This window comes from Dryas octopetala, chromosome 2 (assembly GCF_963921425.1).
Source record: "Dryas octopetala chromosome 2, drDryOcto1.1, whole genome shotgun sequence".
Lineage (NCBI taxonomy): Eukaryota > Viridiplantae > Streptophyta > Magnoliopsida > Rosales > Rosaceae > Dryas > Dryas octopetala.
The window spans coordinates 25,648,248-25,666,541 of record NC_141367.1 but is presented as its reverse complement, the minus strand read 5'-3'; the positions used below and the strand labels follow the sequence as shown (position 1 = coordinate 25,666,541).

General features: G+C 36.9%; 4 protein-coding genes and 1 non-coding gene across 7 annotated transcripts; 3 read left to right on the top strand and 2 right to left on the bottom strand.

The window, feature by feature from the left end:
• Positions 1-3,520: 3,520 nt before the first annotated feature.
• LHCA2 (photosystem I light harvesting complex protein) lies at positions 3,521-5,317 on the top strand. Its single transcript, XM_086230849.1, has 5 exons — positions 3,521-3,682; positions 3,848-4,036; positions 4,245-4,282; positions 4,383-4,897; positions 5,042-5,317. Exons 1-5 carry the CDS (start codon positions 3,624-3,626, stop codon positions 5,057-5,059), a joined length of 819 nt encoding a protein of 272 aa, XP_086086975.1. The 5' UTR covers positions 3,521-3,623; the 3' UTR covers positions 5,060-5,317.
• Positions 5,318-6,289: 972 nt separating this feature from the next.
• LOC147294710 (chaperone protein dnaJ-like protein) lies at positions 6,290-6,902 on the bottom strand. The gene has a single exon (XM_086230850.1). It carries the CDS (start codon positions 6,798-6,800, stop codon positions 6,504-6,506), a length of 297 nt encoding a protein of 98 aa, XP_086086976.1. The 5' UTR covers positions 6,801-6,902; the 3' UTR covers positions 6,290-6,503.
• A 1,178-nt stretch (positions 6,903-8,080) lies between these two features.
• Positions 8,081-8,161, top strand: TRNAL-AAG (transfer RNA leucine (anticodon AAG)). The gene has a single exon. It is a non-coding gene; the product is annotated as a tRNA-Leu (tRNA).
• Positions 8,162-8,532: 371 nt separating this feature from the next.
• On the bottom strand, positions 8,533-11,621 carry LOC147294708 (oxidoreductase, 2OG-Fe(II) oxygenase family protein). Of its 2 annotated transcripts, none has more exons than XM_086233217.1 (7): positions 11,369-11,621; positions 11,141-11,292; positions 10,554-10,900; positions 9,794-9,932; positions 9,588-9,654; positions 9,347-9,468; positions 8,533-9,141 (listed from the first exon to the last, which is right to left on the bottom strand). In XM_086233217.1, exons 1-7 carry the CDS (start codon positions 11,473-11,475, stop codon positions 9,002-9,004), a joined length of 1,074 nt encoding a protein of 357 aa, XP_086089343.1. In that variant the 5' UTR covers positions 11,476-11,621; the 3' UTR covers positions 8,533-9,001. The 2 variants fall into 2 exon arrangements, with proteins under 2 accessions (XP_086089343.1, XP_086089344.1); XM_086233218.1 differs by having other exon boundaries at positions 9,842-9,932.
• Positions 11,622-14,510: 2,889 nt separating this feature from the next.
• Positions 14,511-17,026, top strand: LOC147294707 (phosphoribosylformylglycinamidine synthase). Of its 2 annotated transcripts, none has more exons than XM_086232608.1 (5): positions 14,511-14,786; positions 14,874-14,977; positions 15,115-15,228; positions 16,386-16,561; positions 16,644-17,026. In XM_086232608.1, the coding sequence occupies exons 1-5, from the start codon at positions 14,549-14,551 to the stop codon at positions 16,666-16,668; spliced, it is 657 nt and encodes a 218-aa protein (XP_086088734.1). In that variant the 5' UTR covers positions 14,511-14,548; the 3' UTR covers positions 16,669-17,026. The 2 variants fall into 2 exon arrangements, with proteins under 2 accessions (XP_086088734.1, XP_086088735.1); XM_086232609.1 differs by having other exon boundaries at positions 16,386-16,469; positions 16,644-16,970.
• The last annotated feature ends 1,268 nt before the right edge of the window (positions 17,027-18,294 follow it).

The window sequence follows — 18,294 nt, the reverse complement described above, 5'->3', positions numbered from 1 at the left end:
CCAACTAAACCTTTCTCAGCAGCTCGATCATAAAGGGAACCTTTTTATTTCTTGTGTTTTACATATAATCAGGCATAATTATTATTCTAATTTTTGGTCACCAATTTGAATTAGATCCACAATGATCCAGAATTGAATAAATTGAAAAACCGCCACATCTTTAATATATAAAATCGGAATTTTAAGGCATGCCCAAGTCCCGTTGGTTATTAATTACAATGTCAATGGGGTGAACACTATATTAATTATGGCTAAAATTATATATATAAATACAAAAGCTGCATGTTTTTATTTATTAATTAAAATCACTGATAAAAAAGTGCTTGACATAAGCATAAATCACATATGATCGCGATGATGGGGTCAACTATAAAAATTTAGGATGACCTACTTAATTAGGAGTTTTAAATTGGACACAGGCAGGTAATTAGTTCCGTTCCGTAGTTCACAAGAAAGTGTATTCAATGATTTCGTGGCTTTGATTGATTAGTTTATGCTACGCCTGTATGTGATTGTCATGGATAGGTTCACTGTGGCACTCTGCTATAGACAGGTGCTTGCACAACATCTTTCAATGGTTTGTGGGCCTTGTGGCTCAATAATGTATGTGGAAGGCATATATGATATATTTTAGTCCACCTGGGAGATAAATAACAACGAGCAATAAGATACGACCAAAAAGGAATAAAAAAACAAAACAGAGAGAGAAATAAGATTGCTACTGTTAATGCTCAAAAATAGTAAAGCTAGCAGTCAACGTCGAGTCAAACCAAGTGGACCCGTTGACCTCCTACTGAGTGGATGACACGTTGAAGTGGGGTAGGAACAATTAGCTGAGTCCGACTAGTGAATAGTGGAGATCGAATGATATCCAAAGCACTCTGCGCAAGTACACAAAAGTGAGCGGGAAGGGCACCGGTGTGGTACCGGTCGAACTTTCTCCGACGCTCAAGTCAGTGTTCAGAGAATCTGTGAGCAGAGTGAGTGAATAGTATAGTATTGATTGAATGTTTTTTTGTGACAAAAAAGTACCTCTTTATAGTACTTTTGGAAGAATGTCAACCAATCTGGTGATGACACGTGTCCCTTGTAACGACTCGCACTGTAGGAGCGCCACGTGTCACCTGTTTCAAGGATCCGAATGAGTTGACACGGGTCGAGGCCTAGGAGGCTGGAGCTTGGGAGGCCGGAGCCTAGGGAGGCCGGAACTTAGGAGGTCAGCGCCTATGAGGCCGGGGCCGAGGGGGCCGGAGCCTAGGAGGTCAGGGGCTAGGAGCCTAGGAGCCTAGGAGCCTAGGAGCCTAGGAAGGGCTTAGTCTTTGGGCCTAGGAAGTCGGTGCCTAGGAGCTCAGGAGCTTAGGAGGGGCTTATCCTTTGGGCCTATGCCCAAACGACATGATGTTAAACCTTATGTGACTTGTTGTTATGCCCATATGATTAGTCAGCTACCATCCCAATTTTGCAATGTACACTTTGTTGGGCCCTTAGCTTTCTCATGAGAAATAAGCTTAAGCCAAAAAGGGGGAAAAAATAAATTAATGAGAAAGAGTCAAAAGACATAAGATTTCTACAATCCCAATTTTCGCAATGTACACTCTATTTGCCCTATGTCTTTCTTCCGAAGATTGTACAATATTGTTCGCAACTTGACCTCTAAAGGCTTGATGCGGTATAAAGATACCCACTTAATATATTGATTATGAATAATCTATCATCTAATATGAAACAATTGTATTTGATCAAAAATTTCAAACACTCTCTAACTTAAAACTAGATCATTATTGGAATTGGATTTGCCCCCACAATGAATCAAGTTTTGAACCTAAATACATGAGCGATAGCATGTGAGTCTATGATGAATGGTGTGACCATAAATTGAGAAACAGCATTATAATCATTGGGGCCAACTGAGGTAGAATCCGACACAATAATATTAAAGCTTTTTACAGGTTTATTACAACCAAATGCTGCCATTCATCATTTGGTACCTTTCAGAACATTAATAACTCACTGGGGCTTCACATGTATCTCTTATTTCTATTAGACTGTTAAACACGTTAATGATCAATATATAGGACTCTGTCTTCGCTTGTTGACTCCGCAATTAAGAAACAATCAAAAGGATGAGATATGGATCAGATAGATAGATAGCTAGAGAATTGTATGCTAATCAAACTTTATTATGACCCCACTTCTCTCTCTCTCTCTCTCTCAGAGACAGATTTGTATGTTTTATAATTATCAATCACTACCTCCTGAGGCATAATTACGACACCGTTTGATGCTATAATTTCTTTACAGACATAATTGCATTAGTAATAGCAAGCACATGCAAAATAATATGATAATTAGGGAATCCAAAGTGAGAAAGTACTTAAAGGAGAACATAAGGATTAGCAGCCATGCTTGATAGTTGATAAATGCTCCTTCTTTTTATATAAAGCCTTTAAGGGATTTGCCAAATCCTAATATATCAAACACGCTTTGATGTTGTTGGTAGACCTCAAACAGACAATCACTAATTACGTTACACAAATTGATCTGCTAAGTAGCTAACCACCATTTGCTTCCTTAAAAGGCCCATATATATTCTACCAAACTAGATCTCCTGGTCGGTTGCTTTTTCACTTGGAGTAAATTTGGGATAATTATGTCTCGGTAAACCCTAATGCATGGTTTTTATCTATCCCATTATTGAGCAAATTTAATTATTGTAAAGCCATTTACAGTTCAATAACGATAGAGAGTTTACTCACTAAATAATTTGTATCTTATTTGTAAGTGACAAATTAAGTTTATAATGAGTCAGAATTCACTAAAATGAAATATTGTCAGTGTATATTTGTAGCAAATGAATCGTTTACGAATTATGATCAAGGAAGGAATATTGGACAATCAAATTTATCTGAGGATCTCCTGCATTGTCTGGGCTAGTTGTTTGGGCTCAGAGCATCCTAGTCAATCCAGTGAATGGTTGGGATTGATCTAGCTAGCTGCAGTTGTAATTGGACTTTCGTTCTGCTAATTGAAAAGGCCCAGCCCACTATTTGAACTTCAGGTCCAAATTATTTAACGGTGAGTAGCTGGGTTGAACACTTTCCTAGCCCAAATAGATTAAACTGAGCTTTATGTGGTGGAAGGTGTCAAGACAAGAAGATTGTTGCAATTGATTAAATGTTAAGCATGGTATGCCATATGTGGTCCAAAGGAGCCCATGAATCTTTTACATTATAAAAAAAAAAAAAAAAATCATTACCCTATATGAGATGGGAATGGCCCCATTATAACATGGCCTCATTGGTTGTAATCGGTTCTTAGATATATCAGTGACTTGGGGTTGGGATGTGAACCACAAGTTTGTGATTATTCCAGGTAAGCTCGAGAATTGGAGGTTGAGGCCCTTGAGGGGTTAAAGGGGCCCACTATGAGATTCTATATGCCACATGGCAGCCCAAAAGCCAATCGGACACCACTCTCCTATCCCTTAAGATAAGCCCCCTCGTACATTAACAGAGAGAGTTGCATATCTCTTTTCCCATTGCTACATACACCGACCCCATACTGCTTCTACAGCACAGGATTACAGATCACCAAAGAAAGCTTAGTTTGGTCAAAGCCTCAAAATGGCATCAGCCTGGGCTTCTTCTTCTGCCATTGCAGCTGTTGCCATATCTTCTCCTAGGCAAGTCTTCAAACCACTAAATGCAACTTTGATATGTGATTATGATCATTGATTGTTTATTTAATATGTGATTAATTAAGTATTGGACTAAATATTTGGTGGGTTAGTGGATGATTTGGTATTTAATGCAAGAAATTAAGAGATAAATCATATATATTGGTGCAGCTCCCAGAAGGGTGGGTCTTGTTTGGCAGCAACAAAGGCTTCGTTTTTTGGTGGGAGGAAGCTGAGAGTGAGAAACATCACTGCAGCACCCACCGGATCAGCATCTTTGACAGTTCGTGCTGCAGCAGCTGACCCTGAAAGGCCACTTTGGTTCCCAGGCAGCACCCCTCCTCCATGGCTCGATGGAAGGTCTGTTTTATATCTACGTGTTATGTTGTGAGATTGTGAATTTAGAATCGGACATTTAGACAAAGCTTTATGTTGTTATGCTATAAATTTGACACGACGCATTTAAACACAAGTCAATATTAACAGTTCAACAACAACGTAACATGTTAGATTGTTGGTTAGAGAATATAGCTATAGTTCTTAATTTAGTGTTTATATTATGGTGCAGCCTCCCTGGAGACTTTGGCTTTGATCCTCTTGGTCTTTGTAAGTCAAAATCAATTATATCCCTCAAAATGTTCAAATGAATGTTGTATGAGTAAATGGTGATGAAAATTGTAATAATGCTTGTTACAATATTGAACAGCATCTGACCCTGACAGTCTGAGATGGAACGTGCAAGCAGAGCTTGTACACTGCCGATGGGCAATGTTGGGTGCTGCTGGTATCTTCATCCCAGAATTCTTGACAAAGATCGGCATTCTAAACACTCCCTCATGGTACACTGCTGGGGAGCAAGAGTACTTCACAGACACAACCACCCTATTCATTGTTGAGCTCGTTTTGATTGGGTGGGCCGAGGGCAGAAGATGGGCCGACATCCTCAAGCCCGGATCCGTTAACACCGACCCGATCTTCCCCAACAACAAGCTCACAGGGACCGATGTTGGGTACCCAGGTGGGCTTTGGTTCGACCCACTTGGATGGGGAAGTGGGTCTCCTGAGAAAATCAAGGAGTTGAGGACAAAGGAGATCAAGAATGGGAGGCTGGCTATGTTGGCTGTGATGGGTGCTTGGTTCCAACACATTTACACTGGTACTGGCCCCATTGACAACCTCTTTGCTCACCTTGCTGATCCTGGTCATGCCACCATTTTTGCTGTAAGTATTGCATGGACATCCTTTGACATACAAAAAAATCTAACATGTCACAAATATGTGCATACCAGAGAATGTTTCTAAGACTATAAAATACTTTGCAATTGCTTAATTAGACTAACATTTAATTGTGATGGTTTGTAACAGGCTTTCACACCCAAGTGAGGAAAGTGGGAGAATTCTAATTAATTGGGAAGTTTTTAGTGTTGAAGAAGGGGCAACATTGGTGATCACTGATCACATATTATTAATCCGAGGAAGTTTTAAGTGTTGAAGAAGGGGCTAAGGGATGTCTGTGTTGTTCCAAGGGAAATTTGTAGGACTAAAACTTGTAATGTTTGTTTTATAGAATGATCTTCTGGTGTACAAAAATCTCTTTGGACTGGATTCCATATGTATGAAATCAGCTTACTACGTACAAAATTTGTCACCTGAAAGCACCCATTATTGTGATACAAAATCACCAATGATTAACATGGAGGAGCAGAGTATGTGATGATCGTTTTGATAAGAATTAGCACACATAAATCAGAAGTTTAAAACATGATCACAGATTAAGTATCAAGAGTTGGTTTACAAATAATCTTTTAGGTCTTAAAACATATGGAATTGAGGCAAAGCTTATTGCTAATCTTACTTATAATGTAAAATGATGAATAAAACAGATTTTTCCTATTCCACAAGACAACAACTAATCTTAATCCCACTTTGTTCATCCGTTCAATAATCTTGGCATCATCACCTTTGATTCTCAATCGTTTAGTCAAAACGTGGAAATAGAAAGTAATTTGGATGGTTTGGACGGTGGATGTATCAATTCAGCTCGCTTATTTTATTAATTTTGTTTTTAATTCAATCATAAATTCATAATAGAAAGTAATTTAGACGATACTCGAATACATAGTAATTTGAACAGTGGACACATATCAATTCAGCTCGCTTATTTCAAAATTCTTAAGTAATTTGGATGGCGGATGTATCAATTCAGCTCTTTTATTTCATTAAAATTCTTCTACTTAATCACTCGTTCATGAGCTATAACTCAAGTAGCATTGAAAACCTAACTCAATTACTATAACTAGTAACTATTGCTGGCAAGCCTGGCATATGGCAAATTTAGAAATTGACGCTCTTATGATACCAGCTTTCATTTTTGCAAGATTGACAGAATTCTTTTTCCTTTTATCTGCAAGTTCGCTCCAAAATAATCTAATCACATATTATATTCAAACATATAGGATGGGGACAAGTTGGTACTCAAAATCACCATTGGTCTGAGTTAGATTGAGCAAATATAAGCAACAAAGCAGCAACTACTAGTTAAACTTCACTTACACAAGTAATCAAAACCACGAAATTTAATGAACCCTCATAAGAAATTACACTTAAAAAAACTAAACAGAAATTTAGTCATAATTATATTAGAAAAGTGATGTCATTACAGCCTCATAATGAACTCCCACCTCCTCTCCACCTCTCAAAGTAAACATCAGCTTAATATAATACATGACTTAATTTTAATCTTTTTTTTTTTCTGAAAAAAAAAAAAATGAGAGGAGAGAGATAAAGTTTGTATAACTATAAGTTTCTAGAAGCAAAACCGAACCGGCTACGAGGGGGGGTTTGGACGCCGTACGGAGATTTGAACCGGGAGAGGTCGACCGGTGCCGGACCCACCGCAGCTGCTACAGAAAGTCCGTCCCGAGCCGGCACATGTCCGACACCCGACATCGCCATCCGACCAGCGCGAGCAGAGGCACGTGACCCGGCCCGTGCCATTGCAACTGGGACACCTCGGAAACGGGCCGGCCATGGGCTTCTGGTCCATGACCGATTTGACGAGGACCGCCCCGGCCAGCACGCTCAGACCCGTGGCCAGCTGGGTCAACACAATCGGACCGCCCATTTCTGAATGTGTGAGAAAATTGAGATAACGAGCAGAGGAAGAAGCGAAAGGTGTAGAGAGGGAGATAGAGAGATAATGAGAGTAACGAAGATTTTTATTATTATTTTTTCGCGTTATATTTATTTAGAATTGTGTGAATATAAAGTGGTCATCGAAATGAACACGTAGACGCGTGTGTGCTTGGCTGGCTTTTAAGGGGTTGGCGATTTGGATTTTAGCGGACGTGTTTGTTTTTACTTTGGTTTTTCTTTCTTCTACTCTTTGTGTGACTCTTTCTTGTACTGTTGTACATCTTACATGTTTGAGCTTTGTCACCTGTGGGTGATGTTGATTAATGGTTTTGATTTTTGAATTGAATTGAGTTTCATCAATTGGTAAAAATATCTCCCAAGTGGATAACAGATTTGATATTTTCACCATATTTTTCTTACAAAATGGGATGTTTCTTCTTTGTAGATTATGAGATACCTTGTGAGTTTTGATCACTAGTCACTATTTAGTCTTTCAGGATTATTCCTAACAACAAAGGTAAAATGCCATAAATCATAAAATGACATGGTTTGATAAGTGAAGCTATTTTTTTCCAACAGAAATATCCCCTTGTGTAAGTGTAGAGTTTAGGACTTGAGAATGACAAACTTCATTCTAGACATGACATTTTTAATCTTCAAATACTAATTTAAGCATTCGAGTCGCTTGACTCCCTTTGAAAACTATCTAAAAGGTCTTTAGCTTTATGTGCTCTTTGGTTTCAGGTCAACTTTCCTATATAATTTCCAGTCTCAATGTGACTTTGTAGACAAAGTTGGATTTGCTCGTCGAATCACCTTCATCAAACCCTAATTACAAAATCATATAGGTATAAAGAATCAATGTTGTAATTAGAATTAATTATGACATTCCAAGTGTTGGAGACAAACAATAAAGATATCTTTTTGAGACTTTTTATACATTACTCGAACGCAGTTGTAAAGTCAATCTCTTTTTTTATTCATTCAGGCTATTCAGCAGTACCAACTTGTTGGACAGAGCCAAAGTTGTCTACTTTCCAACAAATTAACAATCCAAAGAGAACAACTGTCGGCTATATATTTACTTGTTTTAATTTTCAACGGCAATCGTTTTTCATTTTTCAGCGCCGCCCAATCAGAGAACTCATTCATCTCTCATCAGTATTGTATTTGTAATTTGGTAATCACCGCAGGCTCTTGCATTCATATGGTTGTGTTTTTATCAACAAAAATTAATATAAACAATTTCGGAAATGATTGTATCAACGCGTTGAGATGGCCGAGTTGGTCTAAGGCGCCAGATTAAGGTTCTGGTCCGAAAGGGCGTGGGTTCAAATCCCACTCTCAACATCTAAAGCCTTTTTTTTTTTGTTTTCTTAGAATTTAATTGCTCGACTTTTTATGGCTTTAAACCATGACTGATGATCGTCTTCTTTAACACATGTCTGTTAAGTTTTATCAGTTTCACTCTTATAGTTCCTACAGTAATTTGAAAACCAACTGTCCATTAATACCAGGTCCATTTTTCTTTTAAATTCAAAATCAACAATAGAGGTAAGATTATGGGATAGTTTTATCTGCATTAGCACATAAAATTGTGCAAACAACATTATTCCATAACTATTAAAGACGTTAATCAACACACTTGGGAGAGAGCGACTGAGCGAGAGACACAGGATTTTCTGTAATTGAACTCTGTAGTCTCTGTTTAGTCTGTTTCGGTTAAAATAAAATGTAGAATACAGTTTGATATATACGATAATCAACTGATAAAACATCCATTAGCTTTCTCATAACCTCCGACCAGATTACAAAAATTGAGTTGTGAGAAAATTGGACTTGCACATCCCAAGCATCAGGTATGAATTTTACCAAAATAACATCCCCAGTTAAATCAAACTGTCAAAGAATATCTATTCGCACTAGTTAGATTCAATTCCTCAATAAAATATCTGGCAAAAGTCCTTTCTCACCAATGCTAGTTCCATTCATCTTTCCGTTCTTTGTTTTTCTTTTTTTCTGCATTTAACTTGTAACAAGCTCGACATTCATGGGTGCCACACCATTGTTGTTACATAGCTCTCCCTCATGTCCTTGTGTAGAACCATCTCTAACAATTCTGTATTACCAAAACTTCCTTTCATCGAATCCAAAATGCAATCTAAATTTGGATGAAAAAGAATAATAATCTCAGTATACTTGTCTGATGTTGATGTTGATTCTTGAAGTTTGGATGTATTCTAAAAAATTAAAATCATCCTCATGTGAGAACTTCTGCTCAAGAGGCACAATTTCAGCATTTTCTCTGTCTGTGAAAATCCGAGGCACGCCTGCAATACAAGAAAGCAGAGCAGATCTCTCTTATGAGGATGTAAAAACAATAGACTCTGGGAATTACTTATCATATCAAAACTACAGTATGTGTTTCTGGAAAATGGGATAGTCAAACTACTATTCATCAAAAGAAAGCAGGCAGGATTAAGGCCGAGTAGAGTTAGTTAAGTGCAAGTGCAAGAGCTGAAGGTTCGCACTTACCATGAAAGCATTCCCTTGCTTCCCCAGCCATAAGTACAACATCACCACTTCGAAGGAACATTGCTAGCGGAGGATCCTGTCTAACCTTTCCTCCCAAAAGGAAAATTGCTTTGCAGCCTAAACTGAGGAAAGTGAAAGATATTTCAGTTCCTAAGTAGATGTTTAATCTCAATTTTCTATTCTTTTTTCTTGACAAACAACCATGACCAATAAACAAAAATTAAATGGCATGCCAAGATACCTCATGCTTACGATAGGCTTACTCCAATCAGCTTCCATGTCATCAAGGTGGCCCCCAAGCATATCGCCTAGACCAAAAAAAAAAAAAACAAACAGAAAACCAGAGCAAATATAAATCCTAGATTGTATAAACTTTCGAACCAAAAAAGGAACATTTAAATTGGTGGTTACAATATTCTAATATATACAATTTTGTCCTAGTAATACCTAGCCCAAAGTAGTTCACTATTGCAGCTTCAGGCTGGAATTCCTCACCCAGAGGCATAGCAGGTGCTGCCAGTCTTTTAGCCAATTGACATAGTGTATCAGGGATCTTCTTATGTGGGAGAGAGACGTCATAGTTCCGCTGCATTGTGAACATAACATCGGTTATAAAGTCACAAAGACAAAGGATCGTTAAAATCGTTGGATGTTTTGGAGCTCTGATACCATAAAGTTACAAAGATATAATTGAAAGCCTCAACTTGAGATGCTGCAGTATATCTTATTTATAGTGTGTCAGGTACGAGTTTGAATACAAAGGATGAACAACACTTATCTCTATCTGTTACAAATAAACACCAGTAACAAACTACAAAGCATTTGAAATTAAACCATGAGCAACTGATCTGAAGTTTGAATTTGAATCATGAGTAACTGAATTGGATGGCTTATCAGGTTAGACACATGTTGTGATTCAACTTGAGTGCATGAAGCAGAGTCTTAGTGCATACTAATTTACCAATAGATACTATGCATTGCTTACGAGGGTAGCAATTATTTTTAGATTGAAAATGTTAGTTCCTGTTTATTAAAAAAAAAAAAAAAAAAACTCAAGCACATGAGAAAAATCATTCAATACAGAGGTCAGTGGAACAACCTTAAATTGTTTCCCACCCAAATCGGTGGGGATTGCAGGTGACGTGCAATCCTTATTTAGTGAAAATGGTTAATATGCTTTCAATTAGAAAAATGAATTAACACGTACCTTGGACCAGTCAAATTGCAGGCCAAGGGTGCTCCAACGCAATTTCCGCAATAGAACTGAAGCTGAAACTGATTTGCACGAGTTTCCTTTTGAAGACAATTCATGTTCCTCAAAGAACTTCCATTCAAGAGCATCTCCATTGCTGACAGAAGGATTGCATTCAGAATTTGAACTCCCTTCTGCAACCAAAACTTTCCTCTCGTTTGCCGCACTAAATAAATCATTTATAGGCCCGTAAAATGCATTGTGATTTGTTCTATTAGGAGGTTGGGGGAAGCTGGTTAAACTCTCCTTTATCCATTGGCATTGTTCCTCTATACTCAGTGCTCCAGGAATGAAATAAAATCCTGAATAGTTTCAAAAAGGAAATATATGTTATAAGTTTATAACAAACACAACAATTGACTCACAACTTAATAGCTTAATTTTTTAAGAATAATGTTTAACCAAAAAATTTATTATAGTATGTGAATATAAATTGCAACCTCACAAATATAAATACTTTGGTTAACCATCAAAATTGATCAATTATATAAAACAATTTCATGGCAAAATAGTGAAAATGAATGAAAAGAGTAGATTGATACCTGTGCGATTTTCTAAGCAGAAGACAGGGCGATCGAAACCACATGGAATGGGAACGATTCCAGGTGGAAGCTCAGCGTTCTGATTGTACAATTCTAGAATGGACTTGAAATCCAATACCTCTGATAAATCCACCAGTTTAGGCTGCTTTTTCCTGAGAAATCGAAATTACATGTTTGGTTACCACGAATTGGAATCGAAATCGCGAAATAGTTGGGAGAAAGAATTACTTTTTGGAGAAGTTCAAAGTGTCTTCGTAATACAGCTTGTACTTCTTCTCCGCCGTTCTGAAAGCGGTTCGCTCCAAATACTCGGGGACCGTATCGGATCCGTACATTTCGCCGAGTCGTCTCGGCTGGCGACTTATTAACTCGGAGTCGCGAAACAAAATGAGCTTGTGGGTTTCACTAGGGTTTTATCATTTATGGCGGATGTTTCGTTTTACAATAGCTGGGCTCCTGGTTCTGGGTTTGGCGTCGCCGCAGTAATTTTCTCTCTCAGGCTCTCAGCTATTTCTTTTTTAATAAGTCTACAAATTAACTTCAATAAAAATTAATATATATCTTACCGCCAAATTTATGCAAATTCCCAACTGCCCTTTTTTCATAATTAAAAAGAAAACAATATTGCATGAAAAGTTTTGGCTAAAGTTCAATTTAGACACTAAATTAAAGGGGTTATTTCAACTGCATCCATAATCTACAAAATCGTTAAAAAACATACATCATTTAAAATATAAATTGAAAAAAAATGAATTTTTCTTCATTTTTTCCTTTTTTGGGGGTGGGGTCAGGAGGGGCTAGGTTGAGAGGGTTGGGTGGAGAGAGTGGGAAATGGAGAGGGGTAAAAAAAGAAAAGATGAAGAAAATTTTATTTTTTCAATTTAAATTTTAGATGAAGTATATTTTCGAATGATTTTGTAGATGATAGATGCAGTTGAAATACCTCCTATAATTGAGTGTCTAAGTGCCTGTTCGTATGATGAATCATCTGGGCATAACGACAAGTCACACAAGGCTTAACAACATGTCGTTTGGGTCTAGGCCCAAAAGCTAAGCCCCTCTAGGCATCGACTTCCTAGGCCTAAAGGCTAAGCCCTTCCCGATCTCCTAGCCCCTGACTTCCTAGGCTCCGGCCTCCTAGGCCTTGACCTCCTATGCTCCAGCCTCATAGGCTCCGGCCCCCTAGGTCCTGACCTCCTAGATTCCAGCCTCCCAAGCTCAAGCCTCCTGAGCCCCAACCCGTGTCAACTCACTCAGATCCTCAAGACAGGTGACATGTGGCGCTCTTATAGTGCGATTCATTACAAGGGACACGTGTCATCACCGGATTGGTTGACACTCTTCCAAAAGTACTATAAAAGAGGTACTTTCTTGTCACAAAGGGACAACTCAATAATTATTATACTATTCACTCACTCTGCTCACAGATTCTCTGAACACTGACGTGAGTGTCGGAGGAGCTTTGGCCGGTACCACACCGGTGCCATTCCCGCTCACTTTTGTGTACTTGCGCAGGGTGCATTGGATATCATTTTCTCTCCATTATTCACTAGTCGAACCCAGCTACCTGTTCCTACCCTACTTCGACGTGTCATCCACTCAGTGGTGGGTCAACGGGTCCACGCGGTTTGACTCGACGTTGACTGCTTTACCATTTTTCAGCATCAACAGTGCCAGTTTGGTATTGCTGTGAGAAAAAACAGTTGTGAAGTAAAATTAGCTGTAAAGTAGAGCAATTGAGTGTTTAGTAAACTATGTTTTCAAAAGTGTTGTAAGTGCAAAAAACAGTATCATAGTGTTTAGTAAATGATAATATAAAAATGATGTGACTGTATATAATTACTAAAATGGACATGATGTTGAAAGTGCATTTCATTTATTTGTTTGAAAAAAATAAAATGTTTTTTTTACTTGTTTTTGAAATTTTTTGCTACAAATTTTTATTAGCATTAATTTTTTTAAGAAGTAAAAACAACATTATTAAATAAGTATGTCTATTATTTGTTAGGTATATTATAATTTTAATCGTATAAATAAAATATAATAATTAATTATTACAATATAAAATATAACTAAACAATGAACATATTTTTTAATTTAAAATAAAAAAATAAAAAATATAGAAATTAATGAGGGTATTATGGGTAAAATAAAATATTTATTAATGTTGTGAGTCACTGCAGCTTTCAAAAACATCTAGCAATCTGCTTTATATTTTTGTTGTGGGGAGTTGAGAATTGTGGGGAAAAACAATTTTTTATTTTTTTACCAAACACCAAAATTGATGTAGGTGATTAAGAATTGTAATCCACAGCAACTTTTGGGTTTTCCACCGCAATCCCAAATAGGGCCTAAATTAAACTTTAGCCAACAGTTTTTGTTTTGTTTTCACATAATTTATATACTAAGTAGCGAATATTTGTTCTTTGGGAGGGGATTTGAATTTTCCGATGGAGAAAAATATCATCATTAAGCTGACTAATATTAAAGATTGTTAAATATGCTAAGAAGACAATGATTACTTAATCTAATGAATGACATCTAATGTCTTCATAAATTTTTGTTTGTGGGTAAAAATAAGAGAGACTTTGTGTTTTATTAGAAATCAACAATAATATAGGTATATTATGTTCATACGAGAAAATAATAGTCAAAACGTTTAGTTGTAAAAAATGAGGATATCATTAAATTTTTTGTTACATTTTAGGAAATTGAAATTATTAGAATATCTTAATTATAATCGCAAAGGCTTCATGAGAATTTTAATGGACATTATATAAATAGTGCATCCTCTAGGTCTTAGATAAAGAAGCTCCTACTTCTCTTGAAACTTCTCTTATCTCTTTGTCTTATTTCAATTGTTTCCCTTGCTGTCAATTTGAGAGTAGTGCTTTCTTTTTATTTATTTCAATTCTTCTCCCAAACTCTACAATAACTTTCAAACCCTAAAATACCCTAATTTGAAATTCAATGACAAACAAAACTGACATTGTACATAAAAGAATTGTGTGAAAAAAAAAAAAAGCATAAAAGGATTAAGAAACAAAGTAAAAAATAATGCTATGAAATTATCTTGACGGTCTAAAAACCCAAAAAAGTTGTCCCTCGTAAACGGTAAACCGACAAAGGTGGGAACTCGGATGTGATTTAAACACTCCACACTCCAAAACACCAATTTCCACTACAAGTTTGACGAAAATACCATTTAGACCTTACTCTCGTACCTCACAAACACAAACGGACCAAACGGTGGTGGAAAGGGGTAAGTTTGTCCTCACACGCAATGGAACAAAGGGCGCGCCCGCATCACAAAAAAAAAATTGATATAGACGCAAGAAATTTAGACAGAGAGGAGTAGAGGACAGAAGAAGAAGCCAAAACAATCTCTCCTTCTCTAATCAGAAAGAAATGGCGTGCAGGACTGCGTTGCGCTCCGCCTCGTTAATAGAAGCGTGGCGACCCGTTCATCTTACTCGGAGCTCCGCTTCGGCCTCGTTCAGGACCCGTGGGCTCTCCAAACCCAGGCTGAGTGGGCAGTTCAGGACCCGAGATTTCCACTTTGCCAAACGGACTACCCACCTCAATTGCTCTCACAACGAGGACGAACAAGGCCCGCCTCAAGAGGCCGTTTTGAAAGCGATTTCAGGTTTCGTCTCTGACCCTTTTGCTTTTTGGTTTTTAATTTTTATTTGTATTTAAATTCGTTTTAACTCGTTGATAATACTGGATATAGAGGTGTCTAAAACGGAAGGGAGGGTTGGGCAAACCACGAATGTGGTTATTGGAGGCACGGTCGCAGATGATTCTACTAATGAATGGCTTGCCTTGGATCAGAAGGTATTCAAATTTAAATCCTTTGCTTTGTTTAATTGTTATTTAGCACCCCATTTGTTGTTTTTTACCTTAAGAATTAGTGATTAAGTTGCTAAACATCTGGCGGGCTTGTGTATATAAATGGTGTACTGTTGTTTAAGGTAAACTCGTACCCAACTGTTAGAGGGTTTACAGCGATTGGAACTGGAGGGGATGATTTTGTGCAAGCAATGGTTGTTGCCGTTGAATCCGTAATTCAACAACCTATTCCCCAGGTATACATAAATACCTTGTTGTGCCTTCCAATCATTTTTCAATTTTTGGATAAAAATATTCATTAATTGCTCCGTTGCATGTTTTCCAAGCATCATGTGTTTTACATGATGTGTTTTGCTTCATTGATAACCATTCAGAGTTTCTTGTCTCAAAAATAATGTAGGAGACATTATTACAATGTTAAGTTCATGACAGATTATAAGTGAAGGTGTGGTGCATTTGAGTTGTTTCTTAGACCTCCATGTAAGTCCTTGAAATGACAGTTAGTAAGTTTTAGATATCACATTTATTTGGGGTGGGGGGAGACCTTCATAGTGATGCCTAATACTGTGTCTTTCCTGTCTTCTAATGATGCCTTCTAGTCAGTCTAACAATATGGATTTTCGAAGCTGCACATTATTTTGTAACCAACTTAGATATCTCTGTAGCAAGGGCCAAATGTTGAGATGTATTGATGGATAGGCTGAGCAATATGGGATCATAAACATTTGAAGCAGTTTTGAAATAGGAGCAGCTTTGACTAGTGATTAAGGCGGAAATCTAATCAGTTTTTTTGGCGTTGCCAATGAGAAGTATCTCCTTGCAAGTTTAAAGCTCCTATAGGGGAGTGGGAAGGTGTATAAGAGCATGAAATGGTTTCAAATTGTGTTGCCAATGCATAGCCTGCATATGTGATAAGAGGAACTAACTAGCCTCAAATTCTCCATAAGTGTGGCAACTACTTTGGCCAACCATATATGAAGTTTAGAATGTAGAGCCTAATTTGAAAGTGGCATATCTAGATCAATTTTTGCCCATATTTTTATCTTTGCAATTAACGCCTTGTCACACAGGTAAGAACAATTTTTACTGTTGACATAATTGTCAATGAAACAAGCATCGTTAACATTGAACACTTGAAATACTTGTGAATGTATGTCCTCTTGGCTTGGTCAATTCCTGTTACCCTTTTACTTTGTAAACCTACTATATGTTGAAAGTTGTAGGATGATGCAACATCTAACTGCCCCTTATGAATTAAGATCACTTTTGAAGATGTGATTGCTGATATGTTGTGTGACATCTAATTTATCAAGTAGATGAGTTTGATCCACCCACAAATGATAAATGCAAAAATTTAACGGAGCTTGCTTTTTAATTATATGCTTTATGACAGGGTCGTGTGAGGCAGAAGGTGTCATCAAGAGGCAAATATGTATCTGTAAACATTGGACCTGTTCAAGTCCTTTCCAGTGAACAGGTCTTCCCCTCCCTTCCTCGCGCTCTCATCATGAATTTGCTAATGTTATTGTCCCATATCTATGATGGAAAAAAGTCATTATGTAGTAAATGGTAAAACATATAATTTGGTTTTCAATCAAAAGAAACTTGAAGAAAATATTTGTTGACATGGAAATTTTTTTTTGACTTCCAGGTCCAAGCTGTATACAATGCCATGAGAAGAGATGATCGGATGAAATACTTTTTGTAGCGTGATATTCCTCTTCATTGTAGTTTGTACATTGTGCCAATTTTATAGGGCCTCCTACTCCCATCCCTCCAATTAGTCTGGTTTGTGCTCATTTGCATTTTGGTTAATCCAATGATGTTAGTGGGCTGAGGAGTCGTGGTTCAAAATCAATCCATCTACTTGTTCATGCTCTGGATGTATTAAGCATAATTCAGAAAGTAGGCATTTATCAAAGTCTGTATTATTCTATTGTCAGTTTTATCATCTAATTTATGCTACTGATTTTCATGATAGGCCAAGTGAACATTGTTTTGGGTTTGTGAAATGGAACCTTTTCCTTCTGGCTATACCCCACAGTGGCTGTTAGACCCTCGCCAAATCTCGTAGCAGTTTCCTATTTATAGAATCGTTTGCCCTATCTAATATAATTGAAGTCTTGGGCATTGTTTCTTTAATGTTGGTTTTATAGATTTACAAAATGAGTCAATTTTAGTTGTAATTTTTTTCTTTAATCATCACACTAATCAAGGAAATACTGCCGAAATGTCATTTAAGAACAATTTCAACAATGTAATGCGAAGGCATTATTATATCATCATCATACTCATCAAGTAATAGTGTTTTACTTAGAGATGCTGCTGACATAACCATTTGAGCAAAATTCCAATCATGTAATGCAAACATATGAGTCATTTGCTTCGCTAATCACCTACCGGTCAATACGCTTCAATTAAAGAAATATTTTGAGGGAGGCTTGCACATAGCCATAGCAGAACCATCATCGGTCTTCAAGAAAAAGGAAATGAGTGGCGGAGTTGCTGACGGGGAAGAGGATGAAGAGGTAGGAGAAGGAGAGGGAGAAAATTTTTTAATAAAAAAGTATTATAATCTTTAATTACAAATTAAGATAATAATCTTAAAATTGTGTATATTCTCTCTATATGAGAGGATTTGTACCATTTCTAAAGAATTGTATAAGTTGGGAGATAATGAACATTGAAATCAATAACCTAACGTTATGTTACAAACATTATTCATTTATAAATCAAAAAATTTACAAAATGAACTATTCTTTCATTTGCTTCCAAACAGTATGCTTGAAAACGATTCTTGGAGTGAATGCTTGTGGACCATTATTTTTAAATTCTTCTAACAGTGCTTTGAAATAATTTAATAGTGCCTAATTTTAAACACCCTACTCACCAAAAAAATTTGTCTAAACCCCTACCCATCTAGAAACTCTTTCAAAACCCCTTAAAACTTATAATCATAAATTACCCTTCTGACGCATGCTGACGCGCGCTGACACATGCTGACGTCACTGTAACTGTATTTTGGTGAAACTGTTTTTTTTTATTTTTTTTTATTTTTTGGAATTGAAGTTTTTGCTAAAACTCAATATTTCACTAAAACTAAAATCAAACACTGAAATTGAATTTCATTACACTAAAACTGAATTTCAAAAATTCAGTTACACTGAAACTGAATTTCAAGAATTCAATTACACTGAAACTGAATTTCAGAAATTCAGTTACACTAAATTGAAGAATTCAGTTATGAATTCAGTTACTGAAACTGAATTAAGTGATGAAACAATTACACCTCGACTAAAATG

Coding starts and splice junctions, on each gene's coding strand:
- LOC147294707 (XM_086232608.1), top strand. CDS start 14,549: ATGGCGTGCAGGACTGCGTTGCGCTCCGCCTCGTTAATAGAAGCGTGG. Junction 14,787..14,873: donor CGTTTTGAAAGCGATTTCAG/GTTTCGTCTCTG, acceptor TACTGGATATAG/AGGTGTCTAAAACGGAAGGG. Junction 16,562..16,643: donor AAGTCATTATGTAGTAAATG/GTAAAACATATA, acceptor TTTGACTTCCAG/GTCCAAGCTGTATACAATGC.
- LOC147294710 (XM_086230850.1), bottom strand. CDS start 6,800: ATGGGCGGTCCGATTGTGTTGACCCAGCTGGCCACGGGTCTGAGCGTG.
- LOC147294708 (XM_086233217.1), bottom strand. CDS start 11,475: ATGTACGGATCCGATACGGTCCCCGAGTATTTGGAGCGAACCGCTTTC. Junction 9,655..9,793: donor AGTGAACTACTTTGGGCTAG/GTATTACTAGGA, acceptor TTTTTGGTCTAG/GCGATATGCTTGGGGGCCAC. Junction 9,469..9,587: donor AAGCCTATCGTAAGCATGAG/GTATCTTGGCAT, acceptor CACTTTCCTCAG/TTTAGGCTGCAAAGCAATTT.
- LHCA2 (XM_086230849.1), top strand. CDS start 3,624: ATGGCATCAGCCTGGGCTTCTTCTTCTGCCATTGCAGCTGTTGCCATA. Junction 3,683..3,847: donor GTTGCCATATCTTCTCCTAG/GCAAGTCTTCAA, acceptor ATATTGGTGCAG/CTCCCAGAAGGGTGGGTCTT. Junction 4,037..4,244: donor CCTCCATGGCTCGATGGAAG/GTCTGTTTTATA, acceptor ATTATGGTGCAG/CCTCCCTGGAGACTTTGGCT.